This window comes from Hyla sarda, chromosome 1 (genome assembly GCF_029499605.1).
Source record: "Hyla sarda isolate aHylSar1 chromosome 1, aHylSar1.hap1, whole genome shotgun sequence".
Taxonomy (NCBI): domain Eukaryota; kingdom Metazoa; phylum Chordata; class Amphibia; order Anura; family Hylidae; genus Hyla; species Hyla sarda.
In genome coordinates this window covers 555,909,779-555,927,962 of record NC_079189.1, presented here as the reverse complement: position 1 = coordinate 555,927,962, position 18,184 = coordinate 555,909,779, and the positions used below count along the sequence as shown (strand labels likewise).

Below are 18,184 nucleotides of genomic sequence, written 5' to 3'. Positions count from 1 at the left end.
TGTTTCCGGCTCCTCGGACATCTTCTCGGTCAAGGAAATTTTGGCTGCCAAAAAGGTCAGAGGGAAAAATTTTTTTTTAGTAGACTGGGAGGGTTGTGGTCCTGAAGAGAGATCCTGGGAACCTGAGGACAACATCCTTGACAAAAGTCTGCTCCTCAGGTTCTCAGGCTCCAAGAAGAGGGGGAGACCCAAGGGGGGGGGTACTGTTACGCCGAGCGCTCCGGGTCCCCGCTCCTCCCCGGAGCGCTCGCTTCACTCCCTCCGCTGCAGCGCTCCGGTCACGTCCTCTGACCCGGGGCGCTGCGATCCCGCTGCCAGCCGGGATGCGATTCGCGATGCGGGTAGCGCCCGCTCGCGATGCGCACCCCGGCTCCCCTACCTGACTCGCTCCCCGTCTGTTCTGTCCCGGCGCGCGCGGCCCCGCTCCCTAGGGCGCGCGCGCGCCGGGTCTCTGCGATTTAAAGGGCCACTGCGCCGCTGATTGGCGCAGTGGTTCCAATTAGGGTTTTCACCTGTGCACTTCCCTATATTACCTCACTTCCCTTGCACTCCCTTGCCGGATCTTGTTGCCTTAGTGCCAGTGAAAGCGTTCCTTGTGTGTTCCTTGCCTGTGTTTCCAGACCTTCTGCCGTTGCCCCTGACTACGATCCTTGCTGCCTGCCCCGACCTTCTGCTACGTCCGACCTTGCTTCTGCCTACTCCCTTGTACCGCGCCTATCTTCAGCAGCCAGAGAGGTGAGCCGTTGCTAGTGGATACGACCTGGTCACTACCGCCGCAGCAAGACCATCCCGCTTTGCGGCGGGCTCTGGTGAATACCAGTAGTGGCTTAGAACCGGTCCACTAGCACGGTCCACGCCAATCCCTCTCTGGCACAGAGGGTCCACTACCTGCCAGCCGGCATCGTGACATTCGCTTTTTCCTCCTCGCCTTCTAAAAATCATAACTCTTTAATATTTCCATCCACAGACACATATGAGGGCTTGTTTTTTGCGTCACCAATTGTACTTTGTAATTACATCACATATTTTACCATAAAATGTATGGCGCAACCAAACAAATATTAATGTGGGAAAATTTAAAAGAAAACCGCAATTTAGCAAATTTTGGAAGGTTTTGTTTTCACGCTGTACACTTTCTGGTAAAAATGACATGTTTTCTTTATTCTGTGGGTCAATACAATTAAAATGATACCCATGATTATATGCTTTTATATAATTGTACCGCTTAAAAAAAATCTCAAACCATTTTAACAAAATAAGTATGTTTGAAATTGCTCTTTTTTTCCCCACCTATAACTTTCTAATTTTTCTGTATATGTGGCGATATGAGGGCTCATTTTTTGTGACATGATCTGTAGTTTTTATCAGTACCACTTTTGCTTAGGTTTTACTTTTTATTCATTTTTTATTAAATTTTTTTAAATAAAATGTGACAAAAAAGCAGCAATTTTGGACTTTTTGATTTTTTTACGTTTACGCCGTTCACCGTACGGGGTAATTAACAATATATTTTAATATAAGTAATAAACTTTATTGAGAACATCATTGGATAAAAACAATTAAAAAGGACAGTATAGCCAGACAAAAAAGAGTTGGAAAGGTAGGTAATATATCATCAATTAGCATAAATGCATAAATGCAAGACATGACATAGTTATTCCTATCTAAAGAGTAGGGCCACCAGTACAACAAAAATTATAAGTTACACATGGCAGTCCTGTAGAAATTGCACAGAAAACAAAGCCTAAGTAAGGAGGTCACTGAATAGATGGCCTCCAGCGAGTGGTCAGGAGGAAGGGGAAAAGCAAATAATAGTGTGCAAATATTATTTGCTTTTCCCCTTCCTCCTGACCACTCGCTGGAGGCCATCTATTCAGTGACCTCCTTACTTAGGCTTTGTTTTCTGTGCAATTTCTACAGGACTGCCATGTGTAACTTATAATTTTTGTTGTACTGGTGGCCCTACTCTTTAGATAGGAATAACTATGTCATGTCTTGCATTTATGCATTTATGCTAATTGATGATATATTACCTACTTTACCAACTCCTTTTTGTCTGGCTATACTGTCCTTTTTAATTGTTTTTATCCAATGATGTTCTCAATAAAGTTTATTACTTATGTATAGAATTGTTGTTCCAGTGTGTATATAGGATCTCTTGTTAGTTACCAACACACTCGACTTGAAATATATTGGAATTATTTTGCCCTTTCTTTGGATTCAATATATTTTAATAGTTCATACTTTTACGCACGCGGCGATACCAAATATGTGTATTCATTTTTTTTTTTACGCTTTTTGGGGGGTAAAATGGGGAAAAAACGGACGTTTAACTTTTTATTGGGGGAGGGGATTTTTTTAACTTTTTTATTTTACATTTTTTTACTTTTTTTTTACACTTTTTATGTCCCCATAGGGGACTATTCATTGCAATCAGTTGATTGCTAATATTATTCAGTGCTATGTATAGGACATAGCGCTGCTCACTATTATCGGTGATCTTCTGCTCTGGTCTGCTCGATCTCAGACCAGAGCAGAAGACCCCGGGAGACAGCCGGAGCAAGGTGAGGGGACCTCCGGCCGCTATGCTGGATGATCGGATCCCCGCGGCAGCGCTGCGGGCAATCCGATCATCCATTCAAACTACCGCAATGCCGCAGATGCCGTGATCTGTATTGATCACGGCATCGGAGGGGTTAATTGCGGACATCCGCGCAATCGCGGATGTCCGCCATTACCGGCGGGTCCCTGGCTGCTGATATCAGCTGGGGCCTGCCGGGCATGACGTACAATTACGCGCCGACATGACCGCGAGCACCGGATCGGTCATGTCGGCGCGTAATTGTACGTCATGGTGCGCTAAGTATCATGTCACCATGATGTACATTTATGTCCATTGTCATTAAGGGGTTAAAAAATGTCCCCCCCAGTGTGGGCTATTCCTTGCTTGACTACACATGACATATGCACTGAATGTACAGTCCTTGCACAATCATCATCATAATAATCATTTTATTCCAGTTTGAATTGCCATCATATTAACCCCTTAAGGACCAAGGACGTACCGGTACGTCCTTGGTCCTGCTCTCCTGATATAATCATATCACGGCAGGCCTAGCATCATAGTGAAGCCGGGAGCCGCCTCTAATAGCGCGCAGCGCCGATCACGGTGCCGCGTGCTATTAACCATTTAGCCGCGCGCTCAGAGCTGAGCCGCGCGGCTAAAAGCGAAAGTGAAAGTTGCCGGCTAGCTCAGTCGGGCTGTTCGGGATAGCCGCGACTAATCGCGGCATCCCGAACAGCTGACAGGACAGCGGGAGGGCCCCTACCTGCCTCCTCGCTGTCCGATCGCCGAATGACTGCTCAGTGCCTGAGATCCAGGCATGAGCAGTCATGCGGCAGAATCGTTGATCACTGGTTTCTTATGAGAAACCAGTGATCAATGTAAAAGATCAGTGTGTGCAGTGTTATAGGTCCCTATGGGAGCTATAACACTGCAAAAAAAAAGTGAGAAGAAAAAGTGAATAAAGATCATTTAACTCCTCCCCTATTAAAAGTTTGAATCACCCCCCTTTTCCAATAAAAAAAAAAACCACAGTGTAAATAAAAATAAAAATAAACATATATGGTATCACCGCGTGCGGAAATGTCCGAATTATAAAAATATATCATTAATTAAACCACTCGGTCAATGGCGTGCGCGCAAAAAAATTCCAAAGTCCAAAATAGTGCATTTTTGGTCACTTTTTAAATCATTTAAAAATGAATAAAAAGCAATCAATAAGTTCTATCAATGCAAAAACAGTACCGTTAAAAACTTCAGATCACGGCGCAAAAAATTAGCCCTCATACCGCCCCATACACGGAAAAATAAAAAAGTTATAGGGGTCAGAAGATGACAATTTTAAACGTATTAATTTTCCTGCATGTAGTTATGATTTTTTCCAGAAGTCCGACAAAATCAAACCTATATAAGTAGGGTATCATTTTAATCATATGGACCTACAGAATAAAGATAAGGTGTCATTTTTACCGAAAAATGTATTACGTAGAAACGGAAGCCCCCAAAAGTTACAAAACTGCATTTTTTTTTCAATTTTGTCGCACAATGATTTTTTTTTCTGTTTTACCGTAGATTTTTGGGCAAAATGACTGACATCATTACAAAGTAGAATTGGTGGCGCAAAAAATAAGCCATCATATGGATTTTTAGGTGCAAAACTGAAAGAGTTATGATTTTTTTAAGGCAAGGAGCAAAAAACGAAAATGCAAAAACGGAAAAAACCCCGGTCCTTAAGGGGTTAAGTCTATTACATGGCGGCCATTCAAATGAATAACCATCCATGGAAAGGTTTTCCAGACTTGAAGTCACTTAACAGGTCTCTTGCCTGCTCACTAACGGGTGGTCCTGAGCAAAGGACCTCACATCCATAGACTGCTAACAGAACAAATTAGTAGGTATTGACTTAGTGAGAACCCCTGTAATATTTCAAAGAACATTAATAATAAGGACAATATCACTTTTCACTAAGAAATCTAGGCTAATGGATGATGATGGATGAGTCCCTGGAATGCAAAATAGAAGGCGTAAAGAACATCTTGGCCACTGACTTCTCAAAAAAAAAGAAAAGTTATATCTGTAAAGGGTCAGGGCTGTAGGGACGTGAGCGAGGATCCTTTTCATCTCCTGATGAATTGCTCTGCAGGATTAAAGGAGGGAAAAATCATATATAGTGCTTTTCTTTCTGACCCTCCTGACTGGCAATGGGCCCTGAATAGGACTTTGGGTTGTAAAGTTGAAGTTCTGACACCTTCTAATTCTAAGTTACTTGTGTAAATGAACCTAAACTGGTCATGGCCACCTTTTAGTTAAGTGTTTTTACAGAATAATATTAAAACAAGGATGGGATATGGCTATATTTTTATGTGTAGATGATAATGGATATAAATGTATGCCAAGGCCGCCATTTACTTAAAGTAGAACACCGGCAAAAATTAAGTAATAAATGATAGGGGATAAGTAGTTGATCACAGGGGTCCAACTGCTGGGACCCCTCGCAATCGCCAGGACGGGACCAAGGCTCTCTCAGTGAGGAGCACGTGTTATCTACTGGTAGACGGCACACCCTTCATTAATTTTTATGACAGCGCCAATAATGCCCAATGTCCCAGTGATCAGGGGTGGGGGTTTGCGGATCATTGGCACTCGAGTTGGGGATATCCTTTTAATGTGTAGATTTTACACATCCTAAGCCAACTCCTCTACCTTTAGGCTAGCCTTGTTTAAGCCATTATAATAGATCAGCCCCTATGTTCTAGGTCACTTTAGACTTATTTAACTCTAGCTTCTGATCTTCCTAAATGTTCATATCTTGCACATCACATTATCGATTGCAGAACATTGAGTTACTCTTGTTTTTAGTAAGGTGTGTAAATTATAAAGCTCCTGGTTCTGTGTAGTGCGCTAATAAACAGGAGAGCGGCTCGATCGATACATGATTTCCAGGAACAATTAATACATAGATGGATTTCTAAGAAGCTGACAAGTCTGAGATAAATGTATCATTTATGTTACAAAGGCAATTGCTTCCCTGTCATTGCTGTAGCATTGTATGGAAATAAATGTGTGGTCAAAAGTGTCTATATACAATTCTTTCTATATGCTCCTTCACCGTCTGCCACACAGTATATATAGGCTCATACAGTGGCAACTAAATGCACATACACTACAGGGGCAACTTATTAAATAAAATAATAATAAATTGAGATGTTCTAGGTTGTTGAAGGGGAGCAAGCCTCTAAGTAAATATGATGCATCTCATGCACAGTTTGTGAAGTGCCTCCAAGCTAAGTGAAGAAAATTCTGCTGAGCTGTGGGAGACCATTCTCCTTCCACTTAAATGTGGCCACTTTTTTTTTTTACAAAATGTGGCAAGTTTGGGGTTGAGGGTTTGCATATTGCATATTGCATATTTTTGCACAATTCAATTGTGACATGCAACTTTTATGTGCCAGAAAACTGGAATACACCCTTGATAAATCAACACTTAGTGATCCGGTAAAAAAATAAATAAACACCCATTATATATCGAGAGAGCTCACAAGCTGAGCCTTCTCTATATATGATGGGTGTCGGCTGAATATTGCAGCTGGCACCTTCCTGCATCTACCGACACTGCACTTTATCCGATCCCAGCTGTTTAAAATGAGATACAGTTGTAGTGACCTGTACAAAAAGAATCTAATTATTACTTATAAAAGTCACCTTAGAGGGGTACTCCGCCCCTAGACATGTTATCCCTCATCCAAAGGATCTCCGGGCTGGCGCTGCAGCATTATGGTCACAGAAGTCGGGGGCTTCCTTGATCATCACGTCATGCCCCCTCCATTCATGTCTATAGGAAAGGGCATGACGGCTTAGTACACAGCTGTCACACCTCCTCCTATAGACATGAATAGAGGGGTTGTGGCGGTGTGATCACCAGTCATCCGGCACGGAGAGGAGTTCTCTCTGTGCACCGGATGACTGGGAGGCTGCAGTGGAGATCGCGGTGGTCCTCAGCGGCCGAACTCCCACAATCAGACATGTTATCCCTTATATATATTTGTGTTAAAAAAAGTTACATTCTTCTTAGTTTAGCTAAAAATATATTTAAAAAAGCCCCCAATAATAAAAATGGTTAACATTGTAAATGAAAAAAATAATTACTTATTTTTGGTCACATCAAAAAACAATCCCTCATTTGGCTTCTTATGTGGAAAAATAAAGGAGTTATGGCTCTTATAACATGAGAAGATACTAACATGGTCAAAATCTTTGACAGGTGGAGAGGTTAAAGCTGTAGGATTGTATAGGATACAGAGAGCGCTGCAGGATAATTCTTTTAAAGCGCTACTATCATCATAATAAAAAAATTTTTACCAGATGCAGGGACATGTCAAAAGTTTTGATTGGTTGGGATCTGAGACCCCAACTGATAGCAAGATATAGCTGTTTGAAGTGTGCCACAGTAGGGTCATAACCCTTTAGCCTGTCTGATTGCAGATGACAACACCATTATAGTCTATGAAGCTCATCTACTGCAATCAGATGGGTTGAGGGCTGAGCTGGAGAGTGAAGGGCTCTACTCTGGCACACCTCACCTTACTATATCTTGCGATCAGTAAAGGTCTCTTAGATCCCAACCAATCAAAACATTTAACATACTCGTGCCAACTTGTCAAACCTTTTTATAATGATAGTAACGCATTAAATCTTAAAAACCCATGGGCCCATGCTGAATACAGAGAATTCTCCTTGATAAATTTAAAAAGGTACAGCGGAGGACATATTTAAAACTATTTGTGCTGACATTTTTGAGTTTTGTGCCAAAAATTTTAATGCAAAAAAAAGTTGTGCGAGGAACCCCAAAATGTACGGGAAAATGAAAGGAACCTTTGAAATTTGATGAGAAAAAAAATATATGATTGATATTGCTGTATCAGAATTCAAGTAGTTTTTGAATATGTCTCCCACTTTATCAAATGTGAATTACCATATTCTTTTTATTGCTTTTTTTTCTTTACTTCTAATCTAATAGGTTTACACTTAGTAGATTTGTTACAAAAAAAACTGTTACAATTATCTTTCTGGGGCTTTTTAGATGGATTGAGCTTTTGCAAAAATTTCTGCAACAAATCTGTTTTTTTTGTTTGTTTCCTTTATCTTTTGATCTTGTCTTTATCCACGTGCAAATGTAGCCAGACTGATTTTTGGGTGGGTATTGTATTGTGTTTACACCCTTATTATTGTGGGAACGGCCATGAATTTTACAGGTTTTATTGATATTTTATCCACAGATAATACTTATGTGTCCAGTTCAGAAAATGATGAAGACGTGTTAGTTACTACAGAGCCCATCCCAATCATTTTCCATAGGATAACAGGTAAGAAATCCAAGCTGCGATACAATTTGTTTATGTGTTTGTATCAGTTTGTTTTTGTAAAGTGAAACTCCACTTTTGTCATTCATATGAAGAGCAATGAGCTTTACCGATGGGAACATTTCACACTTTCCCTACAGCATAGGAGAGAATGGATTTATCAGATCTGATGCTGGAAAAAAGGATGTTCCCATAGGAACAGTTTTTGTACCATTTTTTTTGTCAATCTTTGATATCCTGTACAATGTCAGAGACATTTGCGCACATTGGTTATACCTATGGACATTCATTTTATGGTACATCCACATGGGATGTAGGTAAATTCACAACAGTAAATCTACAACAAATCATGCGATTGTTTGTTTATTTGGATTTGTTGTTCATTTGCACCTGCAGATTTTTATGTGGATTATGTAAAAATAAAATAAAAGTCAATTTGATGAACATATCATTATTGGCATTTCTTGTACCAATCGAAATAAAAGTGTTCTGTGCAAACCTCTTAAAGAGAACCTGTCATCCGTTTTATGCTGCCCAAACTGGTGCAGGCAGCGCAATGCCGACACATGTTGAATTACTCTGATATGCTCGGGCGTTTCCCAGGTAACTAGTCATTGGGGTGACTGGCTTTTCTCCTCCCTGCCAGTACTGAGTGACATAGTATTGAGTTACCCAGGTCCCAGCGGCATCTTTAAACTGTGATGACTCTGATAAGCCTGAGCATATCAGAGTTATTCATAGTGTTCCGGGTTCATGCTGCCTGCACCAATATTATGCTGCCTGCAGTTTGGGCAGCGTAAACTGGTGACAGGTTCCCTTTAATAACTTAGATGCATTTTTTACAGTCCATCTTTGGTGCATCTTTCACACTGGGAAATGTACTCCAGCTATAAGCCAGAGAAAATTTCTGGAATAACTTACACCAATTTCTGGTTTAAAACTTGGTACATATGCCAAGCCATGGGGAAGTCATTTCCCTTCTATGAAGCCCCACACAGTTAGATTTTTGCACAAAAAGGGGTAAAGTTGCAAACATTCGCACAAAGAAAGTCCAAATGGGTCCCTTTGTTATGCTGTTTTTTAGGATCCGGGTGTATACCTTTGTTATGTCATTACTAATATAAGAATGTTAAGAATGTTATGCAATTACTAATATAGAAATACACCGGAGTCCATCAAATTGTCTAAAATTTTAACTAGTTCAGATCTGTTTTGGGGGTTTCCATATATTATAAGGGTGTGTTTATATTGTATATTAGGAATCTGCCTCAACAGGACACAAGTGACCAAAACGTTGTACACTTTTTACATCCATCCATTACCCACGACAGGGCGGAGAATTAAGGCATGCAATGTTTTCCAACTGGATCAGCATGATGTCTATGTTACGCCGAGCGCTCCGGGTCCCCGCTCCTCCCCGGAGCGCTCGCTTCACTCTCTCCGCTGCAGCGCTCCGGTCACGTCCTCTGACCCGGGGCGCTGCGATCCCGCTGCCAGCCGGGATGCGATTCGCGATGCGGGTAGCGCCCGCTCGCGATGCGCACCCCGGCTCCCCTACCTGACTCGCTCCCCGTCTGTTCTGTCCCGGCGCGCGCGGCCCCGCTCCCTAGGGCGCGCGCGCGCCGGGTCTCTGCGATTTAAAGGGCCACTGCGCCGCTGATTGGCGCAGTGGTTCCAATTAGGGTAATCACCTGTGCACTTCCCTATATTACCTCACTTCCCTTGCACTCCCTTGCCGGATCTTGTTGCCTTAGTGCCAGTGAAAGCGTTCCTTGTGTGTTCCTTGCCTGTGTTTCCAGACCTTCTGCCGTTGCCCCTGACTACGATCCTTGCTGCCTGCCCCGACCTTCTGCTACGTCCGACCTTGCTTCTGCCTACTCCCTTGTACCGCGCCTATCTTCAGCAGCCAGAGAGGTGAGCCGTTGCTAGTGGATACGACCTGGTCACTACCGCCGCAGCAAGACCATCCCGCTTTGCGGCGGGCTCTGGTGAAAACCAGTAGTGGCTTAGAACCGGTCCACTAGCACGGTCCACGCCAATCCCTCTCTGGCACAGAGGATCCACTACCTGCCAGCCGGCATCGTGACAGTAGATCCGGCCATGGATCCCGCTGAAGTTCCTCTGCCAGTTGTCGCTGACCTCACCACGGTGGTCGCCCAGCAGTCACAACAGATAGCGCAACAAGGCCAACAGCTGTCTCAACTGACCGTTATGCTACAACAGTTACTACCACAGCTTCAGCAGTCATCTCCGCCGCCAGCTCCTGCACCTCCTCCGCAGCGAGTGGCCGCTCCTGGGCTACGCCTATCCTTGCCGGATAAATTTGATGGGGACTCTAAGTTTTGCCGTGGCTTTCTTTCCCAATGTTCCCTGCATCTGGAGATGATGTCGGACCTGTTTCCCACTGAAAGGTCTAAGGTGGCTTTCGTAGTCAGCCTTCTGTCCGGAAAAGCCCTGTCATGGGCCACACCGCTCTGGGACCGCAATGACCCCGTCACTGCCTCTGTACACTCCTTCTTCTCGGAAATCCGAAGTGTCTTTGAGGAACCTGCCCGAGCCTCTTCTGCTGAGACTGCCCTGTTGAACCTGGTCCAGGGTAATTCTTCCGTTGGCGAGTATGCCGTACAATTCCGTACTCTTGCTTCAGAATTGTCCTGGAATAATGAGGCCCTCTGCGCGACCTTCAAAAAAGGCCTATCCAGCAACATTAAAGATGTTCTGGCCGCACGAGAAATTCCTGCTAATCTACATGAACTTATTCACCTAGCCACTCGCATTGACATGCGTTTTTCCGAAAGGCGTCAGGAACTCCGCCAAGATATGGACTCTGTTCGCACGAGGCGTTTCTCCTCCTCGGCTCCTCTCTCCTCTGGTCCCCTGCAATCTGTTCTTGTGCCTTCCGCCGTGGAGGCTATGCAGGTCGACCGGTCTCGCCTGACACCTCAAGAGAGGACACGACGCCGTATGGAGAACCTCTGCCTGTACTGTGCTAGTACCGAACACTTCCTGAGGGATTGTCCTATCCGTCCTCCCCGCCTGGAAAGACGTACGCTGACTCCGCACAAAGGTGAGACAGTCCTTGATGTCTACTCTGCTTCTCCACGTCTTACAGTGCCTGTGCGGATGTCTGCCTCTGCCTTCTCCTTCCCTGCTGTGGCCTTCTTGGACTCTGGATCTGCAGGAAATTTTATTTTGGCCTCTCTCGTCAACAGGTTCAACATCCCGGTGACCAGTCTCGCCAGACCCCTCTACATCAATTGTGTAAATAATGAAAGATTGGACTGTACCATACGTTTCCGCACGGAGCCCCTTCTTATGAGCATCGGATCTCATCATGAGAGGATTGAACTTTTGGTCCTCTCCAATTGCACCTCAGAAATTCTCCTTGGACTTCCCTGGCTTCAACTTCATTCCCCAACCCTGGATTGGTCCACTGGGGAGATCAAGAGTTGGGGGTCCTCTTGTTCCAAGAACTGTCTAAAACCGGTTCCCAGTAACCCTTGCCGTAACTCTGTGGTTCCTCCAGTAACCGGTCTCCCTAAGGCCTATATGGACTTCGCGGATGTTTTCTGCAAAAAACAAGCTGAGACTCTACCTCCTCACAGGCCTTATGATTGCCCTATCGACCTCCTCCCGGGCACTACTCCACCCCGGGGCAGAATTTATCCTCTCTCTGCCCCAGAGACTCTTGCCATGTCCGAATACGTCCAGGAGAATCTAAAAAAGGGCTTTATCCGTAAATCCTCCTCTCCTGCCGGAGCCGGATTTTTCTTTGTGTCCAAAAAAGATGGCTCCCTACGTCCTTGCATTGACTACCGCGGTCTTAATAAAATCACGGTTAAGAACCGCTACCCCTTACCCCTCATCTCTGAACTCTTTGATCGCCTCCAAGGTGCCCACATCTTCACTAAATTGGACTTAAGAGGCGCCTATAACCTCATCCGCATCAGAGAGGGGGACGAGTGGAAAACGGCATTTAACACCAGAGATGGACACTTTGAGTATCTGGTCATGCCCTTTGGACTGTGCAATGCCCCTGCCGTCTTCCAAGACTTTGTCAATGAAATTTTTCGTGATCTGTTATACTCCTGTGTTGTTGTATATCTGGACGATATCCTAATTTTTTCTGCCAATCTAGAAGAACACCGCCAGCATGTCCGTATGGTTCTTCAGAGACTTCGTGACAACCAACTCTATGCCAAAATTGAGAAATGTCTGTTTGAATGCCAATCTCTTCCTTTTCTAGGATATTTGGTCTCTGGCCAGGGACTACAGATGGATCCAGACAAACTCTCTGCCGTCTTAGATTGGCCACGCCCCTCCGGACTCCGTGCTATCCAACGCTTTTTGGGGTTCGCCAATTATTACAGGCAATTTATTCCACATTTTTCTACCATTGTGGCTCCTATCGTGGCTTTAACCAAAAAAAATGCTGATCCCAAGTCCTGGCCTCCTCAAGCAGAAGACGCCTTTAAACGACTCAAGTCTGCCTTTTCTTCGGCTCCCGTGCTCTCCAGACCTGACCCTTCCAAACCCTTCCTATTGGAGGTTGATGCCTCCTCAGTGGGAGCTGGAGCTGTTCTTCTACAAAAAAATTCTTCCGGGCATGCTGTCACTTGTGGTTTTTTCTCTAGGACCTTCTCTCCAGCGGAGAGGAACTACTCCATCGGGGATCGAGAGCTTCTAGCCATTAAATTAGCACTTGAGGAATGGAGGCATCTGCTGGAGGGATCAAGATTTCCTGTTATTATCTACACCGACCACAAGAACCTCTCCTACCTCCAGTCTGCCCAACGGCTGAATCCTCGCCAGGCCCGGTGGTCTCTGTTCTTTGCCCGATTTAATTTTGAGATTCACTTTCGGCCTGCCGATAAGAACATTAGGGCCGATGCTCTCTCTCGTTCCTCGGATGCCTCAGAAGTTGATCTCCCTCCGCAACACATCATTCCACCTGACTGCCTGATCTCCACTTCTCCTGCCTCCATCAGGCAGACTCCTCCAGGAAAGACCTTTGTTTCTCCACGCCAACGCCTCGGAATCCTCAAATGGGGTCACTCCTCCCATCTCGCAGGTCATGCGGGCATCAAGAAATCTGTGCAACTCATCTCCCGCTTCTATTGGTGGCCGACTCTGGAGACGGATGTTGGGGACTTTGTGCGAGCCTGCACTATCTGTGCCCGGGATAAGACTCCTCGCCAGAAGCCCGCTGGTTTTCTTCATCCTCTGCCTGTCCCCGAACAGCCTTGGTCTCTGATTGGTATGGATTTTATTACTGATTTACCCCCTTCCCGTGGCAACACTGTTATTTGGGTGGTCGTTGATCGATTCTCCAAAATGGCACATTTCATCCCTCTTCCTGGTCTTCCTTCTGCGCCTCAGTTGGCTAAACAATTTTTTGTTTACATTTTTCGTCTTCACGGGTTGCCTACGCAGATTGTCTCGGATAGAGGTGTCCAATTCGTGTCTAAATTCTGGAGGGCTCTCTGTAAACAACTCAAGATTAAATTAAATTTTTCCTCTGCATATCATCCCCAGTCCAATGGACAAGTAGAAAGAATTAACCAGATCTTGGGTGATTATTTGCGACATTTTGTTTCCTCCCGCCAGGATGACTGGGCAGATCTCCTTCCATGGGCCGAATTCTCGTATAACTTCAGGGTCTCTGAGTCTTCCTCCAAATCCCCATTTTTCGTGGTGTACGGCCGTCACCCTCTTCCCCCCCTCCCTACCCCCTTGCCCTCTGGTCTGCCCGCTGTGGATGAAATTTCTCGTGACCTTTCCATTATATGGAGAGAGACCCAAAATTCTCTCTTACAGGCTTCTTCACGCATGAAGAGGTTCGCGGATAAGAAAAGAAGAGCTCCCCCCGTTTTTTCCCCTGGAGACAAGGTATGGCTCTCCGCTAAATATGTCCGCTTCCGGGTCCCTAGCTACAAGTTGGGACCACGCTATCTTGGTCCTTTCAAAATTTTGTGTCAAATTAATCCTGTCTCTTATAAACTTCTTCTTCCTCCTTCTCTTCGTATCCCTAATGCCTTTCACGTCTCTCTTCTCAAACCACTCATCCTCAACCGTTTTTCTCCCAAATCTGTTCCTCCCACTCCTGTTTCCGGCTCCTCGGACGTCTTCTCGGTCAAGGAAATTTTGGCTGCCAAAAAGGTCAGAGGGAAAAATTTTTTTTTAGTAGACTGGGAGGGTTGTGGTCCTGAAGAGAGATCCTGGGAACCTGAGGACAACATCCTTGACAAAAGTCTGCTCCTCAGGTTCTCAGGCTCCAAGAAGAGGGGGAGACCCAAGGGGGGGGGTACTGTTACGCCGAGCGCTCCGGGTCCCCGCTCCTCCCCGGAGCGCTCGCTTCACTCTCTCCGCTGCAGCGCTCCGGTCACGTCCTCTGACCCGGGGCGCTGCGATCCCGCTGCCAGCCGGGATGCGATTCGCGATGCGGGTAGCGCCCGCTCGCGATGCGCACCCCGGCTCCCCTACCTGACTCGCTCCCCGTCTGTTCTGTCCCGGCGCGCGCGGCCCCGCTCCCTAGGGCGCGCGCGCGCCGGGTCTCTGCGATTTAAAGGGCCACTGCGCCGCTGATTGGCGCAGTGGTTCCAATTAGGGTAATCACCTGTGCACTTCCCTATATTACCTCACTTCCCTTGCACTCCCTTGCCGGATCTTGTTGCCTTAGTGCCAGTGAAAGCGTTCCTTGTGTGTTCCTTGCCTGTGTTTCCAGACCTTCTGCCGTTGCCCCTGACTACGATCCTTGCTGCCTGCCCCGACCTTCTGCTACGTCCGACCTTGCTTCTGCCTACTCCCTTGTACCGCGCCTATCTTCAGCAGCCAGAGAGGTGAGCCGTTGCTAGTGGATACGACCTGGTCACTACCGCCGCAGCAAGACCATCCCGCTTTGCGGCGGGCTCTGGTGAAAACCAGTAGTGGCTTAGAACCGGTCCACTAGCACGGTCCACGCCAATCCCTCTCTGGCACAGAGGATCCACTACCTGCCAGCCGGCATCGTGACAGTCTACCTGCAAAACTGCTTCAACTGGTCACAAAACTGTCCCCATAGGAAACAATTGTGCTCAGTGTTATGACATTTTGCAGGCCACTTGAAACAATTTGCTGGACGTAGCCTTATTTTCAGTAGCAGCAAATACCATTGCGTTCCATGATTTGGTGCTTGGGTGTTATGAGAGGACTAATACCGAATGTAACTCTTAGTACTGGCCAGGACCTATAACTGACAAATGATCGGAGATTATAACCGTGAATATTTATTTGTTGGCCGCGATTTTCACAATGGCAGATGGTCGGTAATTACTTCTGGATTGTGTACATTCAGTGTTTAGGTCGGTGACGGATGGAGGAGCAGTATTTATGGGTTATTCAGTACTGAGGACCATAATGCTTGTCAATCTGTACCTTGGTGCGATGTAAGTGAAATAATAAAACTACTAACAATATAAATGTAATGTAAACTCTAGGATAAGGAAAACCTCAGCTGCACAGCTTCTCTCTTAGAGCCGAAAATTCTGTATGTCCTGAATCTCCAAAACATTAAAGAAGGAACAGTAGATGAATAGTACACATTGCACAAAGCAGATCACACCTAAATATAAAATGATGGGTAATCTTATGACTCCAGCACGATAGACAAAAATGTTTTTGACCTCAACTTTTTTCAGTATGTGTAGAACATTATGATACCTTTACAATGTCCTCGATAAAGTACCAGATAAAAGGCGCACATTTTCCTCTGAACAAATCAACTTGGTCAGTCTGAACTGGTGGGAACATAAACAGAGATACTGGTCATTAAACTAGACTACAGGCTAGAGATGATCCTTTTATTTCCTAAGTTTAACAAATTAAATTGAACACATTTTGCATAGATCAATAAAACACTTAATTGACGAAATGCTTCTTTCTCCTGTTATTAAACTTCTTCTCTGCAAATCAGCTCAGCTTTGCCCTGTGACTGCAAGACAAGCAATACAAATCTATGGAAGGGTGGGCACCAGTTCTTTGGGAGAACTGAAAATTATAGATGAAGCACACAGAACAGAAATCTGTTGAAAATACCATATACAAGTTATATAATGGACAGAAATAGGGCTGCTCCTCATGTACACACACAGGGCAGCTTTAGTTTAGTATATTGTATAATTCCAGATGGCGGCTATCCTCCGAATATATAAATGAAATAGGTTTTTTGAGTAAAAAATAATACTTGCGTTTTAGATTGCAAAATTATTTCAGTTATGGGCAATAAACTACTTTGACCCAAGAGAACCAATCAACTGAGTCCCTCATTGATCATCAGAATAAAGAAATCAGGTTCACCAAGCTGCAAAACAGCTTCTAGGGGGTGTGCATGGTGTAGCAGTCTAACATGCATCTTGCAGCTCCATTAAATATGTGAACTCCCAGTGATTGCTATGTAAATGAAGCATTTTAAAGGAAATCTGTAAAAGTATCACCCACACTAACCTGTCATACAGGCTTGTAGTGCGGGTAATACTGATCAATATGATACTTACGGTGTCCCGAACCGTCACGCCGTTCCGCCGTAATTCCTCTTTTTTGATATATGCAAATCAGGTCCTTGGGGCATGGGCGGAGCTCTGACCTGAGCTCCAGGCACTCTGACACCACACCAGGAAGCAGCGCATGTGCCGTACAGTAACACGGCTACTCCTACTACTCCTGTTCCTAACACCCCTCCCTCCCTTAAAGGGGTACCCCGCCCCTAGACATCTTATCCCCTATCAAAAGAATAGGGGATAAGATGTCAGATCACGGGGGTCCCGCTGCTGGGGACCCCCGGGATCTCGGCTGCAGGACCCACCTGTTGCGGCTTCTGGCAGCGCTGGAGGCTCTCATCCTAACGCCTCCCGACCACGGTGACGTGAGATCGTGATGTCACGACTCCGCCCCGTGTGATGTCATGCCCTGCCCCCTCAATGCAAGTCTATGGGAGGGGGCGTGACGTCACGATCTCACGTCACAGTGGTCGTGAGCCGAAGCCTCCAACGTTTCTGGAAGCCGCAACAGGTGGGTCCTGCAGCCGAGATCCCGGGGGTCCCCAGTGGTGGGACCCCTGCGATCTAACATCTTATCCCCTATCCTTTCGATAGGGGATAAGATGTCTAGGGGTGGAGTACCCCTTTAAACAAAATAATTCAGAGCTTTGAAAAGCTCTGTATCATACCTTTATTCTTGCTCACATAGTGCAATCTCCCAGCAGGCTTCAGTGATGTCATGCCTGCGGGGAGAGCACTTCTGCTCTTAGGCTTTGTGCATGTTTCAGTGAGGCTCTATACATCTTTCAATGAGGCTCATTGCAGCTTTCAGTGAGGCTCTGAGCAGCTGACAATCAAGCTCAGTGCAGAGAAACACTTTCTGAGTTTGGTTTCCTGCCAGGCCAGGAGGAGACCAAACTCACTGTATTAATTGGGGCAGGGAACAGAACAGAGCCAGCTAGTGGCCATTTTTTCTATTACATTTTAAACATTTATGTTGATAATTTAAAAAGCAAGTTGTGATGACTGGTTCTGCCACAACCCATAGGGTTAATGTTTTCTAGCCCTTTTGTTTATGTTTGTTGCTATGCCTCTGTGCTCCTAGGTGTGGTTCAACTTGCTGACCTAATTAGAATCCTCCTGATTTAAGCTCAGGCATATATAAGGAGGCCTTTTCCAGTCATTCCCTGCTTGTGATAGTTCCTGAACTGACCTAGCAACCTCTTACTCTACTGTTTATTCTGGTTTTCTGTGACTCTTGGCTTGGCTATTTGACTTCCCTTTGTAACTCCATTATTGTACTTTGCACTCTCTTGCCTTGGACTTGACTTGTCGACTATGTATTAGTGTGTGTGCTTATTTAGGTTGTTTTCTGTTAGTTCGTGTGCCTCCTGACAGTTCCTGACCTGTGTCTGTTTTTTGTAGTTTATTGTGTTGACTGCGACTGCCATCACTTACATAGGAAGGGACCGTACCGCTGCCTACGGCGGGTACGTAAGTAAGTAGGGACAGAGGCTGCAGGTGAGTTCAGGGCTGCACTCTTTCCCTGCCCAGACAGGACACAAGAGAATGGGAAAGTGTCTGCTAATTACACAAGTAACACTATATTAAAAGTTTTATTTGGTGACAGGTACTCTTTAAATGTTCTGATGCCATGTTGTGATATAGTGCTGAAAAAGTTTTATGAGAAATCGGAATCCTTGAAGGGTTTATCCAGTGAAATTTTTTATTTTGCCATTATGCCAGAG

At 45.3% G+C, this 18,184-nt stretch overlaps 1 protein-coding gene across 1 annotated transcript in view; it reads left to right on the top strand.

The window, feature by feature from the left end:
• PARP8 (poly(ADP-ribose) polymerase family member 8) overlaps window positions 1–18,184 on the top strand; it is a 337,824-nt gene that overhangs the window by 151,406 nt on the left and 168,234 nt on the right. Inside the window, exon 4 of the mRNA XM_056541980.1 lies at window positions 7,840–7,926. Coding sequence (XP_056397955.1) covers window positions 7,840–7,926 — 87 coding nt within the window. The remainder of the gene's footprint in view (window positions 1–7,839; window positions 7,927–18,184) is intronic.